The sequence below is a fragment of the Palaemon carinicauda genome, chromosome 29 (genome assembly GCF_036898095.1).
Source record: "Palaemon carinicauda isolate YSFRI2023 chromosome 29, ASM3689809v2, whole genome shotgun sequence".
Lineage (NCBI taxonomy): Eukaryota > Metazoa > Arthropoda > Malacostraca > Decapoda > Palaemonidae > Palaemon > Palaemon carinicauda.
In genome coordinates, this window is record NC_090753.1 from 29,721,192 (window position 1) to 29,722,698 (window position 1,507).

Sequence of the window (1,507 nt, forward strand, 5' to 3'; positions counted from 1 at the left end):
TTCCTATTGCTATGAATTAGTTAAGATACATAAACACAGCACCTTTATTCGTAATAGGTTAGAACATTTAAGTACCTTGTGTGAGACGCATCCTATAAGATTTCAATTTGTTTCAGGTATTGAAAATCATTGTACCAAACCCCAGTGCAAAATCAGTAGAAGTTGTTTCGGTGAATTACAATCAAATTAATTTCGGCTCCACCGAAGAGGTAAGTGCAGAACATTTAGCTTTAACAGATGGGTGTTCTGGGTCTTTCAAATCCGGCTAAATTACTACTGGTGCAGCCGGTAAGGGAGAATCAGAGCACTTGGTGAGTGTGAACAGGTTTTCCAGTTTGTCTAGGCTTGTATCTGTTCATAGGTACGTGCTTAAGTTTATTGTGAGCCTAAAATGCAAACTTTACTCCAGGTATCCTGAGAGGTATGGAAACCTGAGAGTTCTTGACGAAGACTTGTATGCCAGGGCAATGAATTACATAATTAGAATGGAACAGCCCCTTTATTTTCCCGAGATATTCAGGTATTTTGACAGTGATTCTAAGTTCGTTAAAGATAGCCCCAACATTGTTAATCAACTTAATGTATATCCTGATAATAAGGGAATTCTAAGAGTGAAAAGCAAATACTCAAGATGGAAAAATTATAAGAATTGCACATTTCCTGTTTTGCTTCCTAAGAATAACTACATCACAAAATTTATTGTTTTAGATTTGCATTTGAAAATGTATCACTCAGGCTTTTACAAGGTTTTCTCTGAATTAAGAAGACAATTTTCGATTCTACACTGTTTCGCTGTTGTGAAACGCATCTTGCAAGAATGCATACTTTGTAGAAAACTGAAGCAGAGTGCTATTAAACTAAATCAATCTCTCTACAGGTTATTCAGACAAGAACCACCTAGTGTTCCCTTTCGTACAATATTCATAGATCACATAGGCCCTTACTTTGTACTTCACAATGGCAAAAAGGTGAAAATCTGGATTCTTTGCATAACTTGCCTTTCGTCGAGGGCTATTAATTTAAAAGTTTGTCTTAACATGACCTCAGGTGAGTTCATTAGAGCTTTACAGCTTCATTCATTTGAATATGGAGTGCCTGAATTAAGTTTATCTGATCTTGCTTCCTCCTTAGTTGCAGGAGCTAACATAATTACTGACTTTCTGTATGATCCAGAAACCCCCAAATTTTTTGAAGAACAAGGAGTAGGTCCATTAAAATTTGAGCAATATTTTAAAGGCCATCATCCTCTTGGGGGATTAGTAGAAGTATGTGTGAAGATGGTCCGCCAGTTGCTTCATTGCTCAATCAAAGAAAATGTTCTTCATTACAGAGATTTTGAGTTTGTGGTTTCAAAAACTATTCGCCTGGTTAATTGAAGGCCTATTGCTTTCTCGGAAGGTCTAAGAGATATCAGTAATTACCAAATACCACACTCCATTACCCCAGAGAAGGTAATACATGGCTTGGACTTAATGTCCTTGAATCTTATTCCATCTTTGCAGCCGCT

General features: G+C 36.9%; 1 protein-coding gene across 1 annotated transcript in view; it reads left to right on the top strand.

Moving 5' to 3' along the window:
* The first annotated feature begins 237 nt into the window (after window positions 1-237).
* Window positions 238-1,507, top strand: part of LOC137622480 (uncharacterized) — a 1,646-nt gene continuing 376 nt past the window's right edge. Inside the window, exons 1-4 of the mRNA XM_068353086.1 lie at window positions 238-311; window positions 410-520; window positions 878-1,202; window positions 1,503-1,507. The exon at window positions 1,503-1,507 is cut by the window's right edge and continues 376 nt beyond it. Of these exons, the coding sequence (XP_068209187.1) occupies window positions 238-311; window positions 410-520; window positions 878-1,202; window positions 1,503-1,507 (515 nt within the window). The remainder of the gene's footprint in view (window positions 312-409; window positions 521-877; window positions 1,203-1,502) is intronic.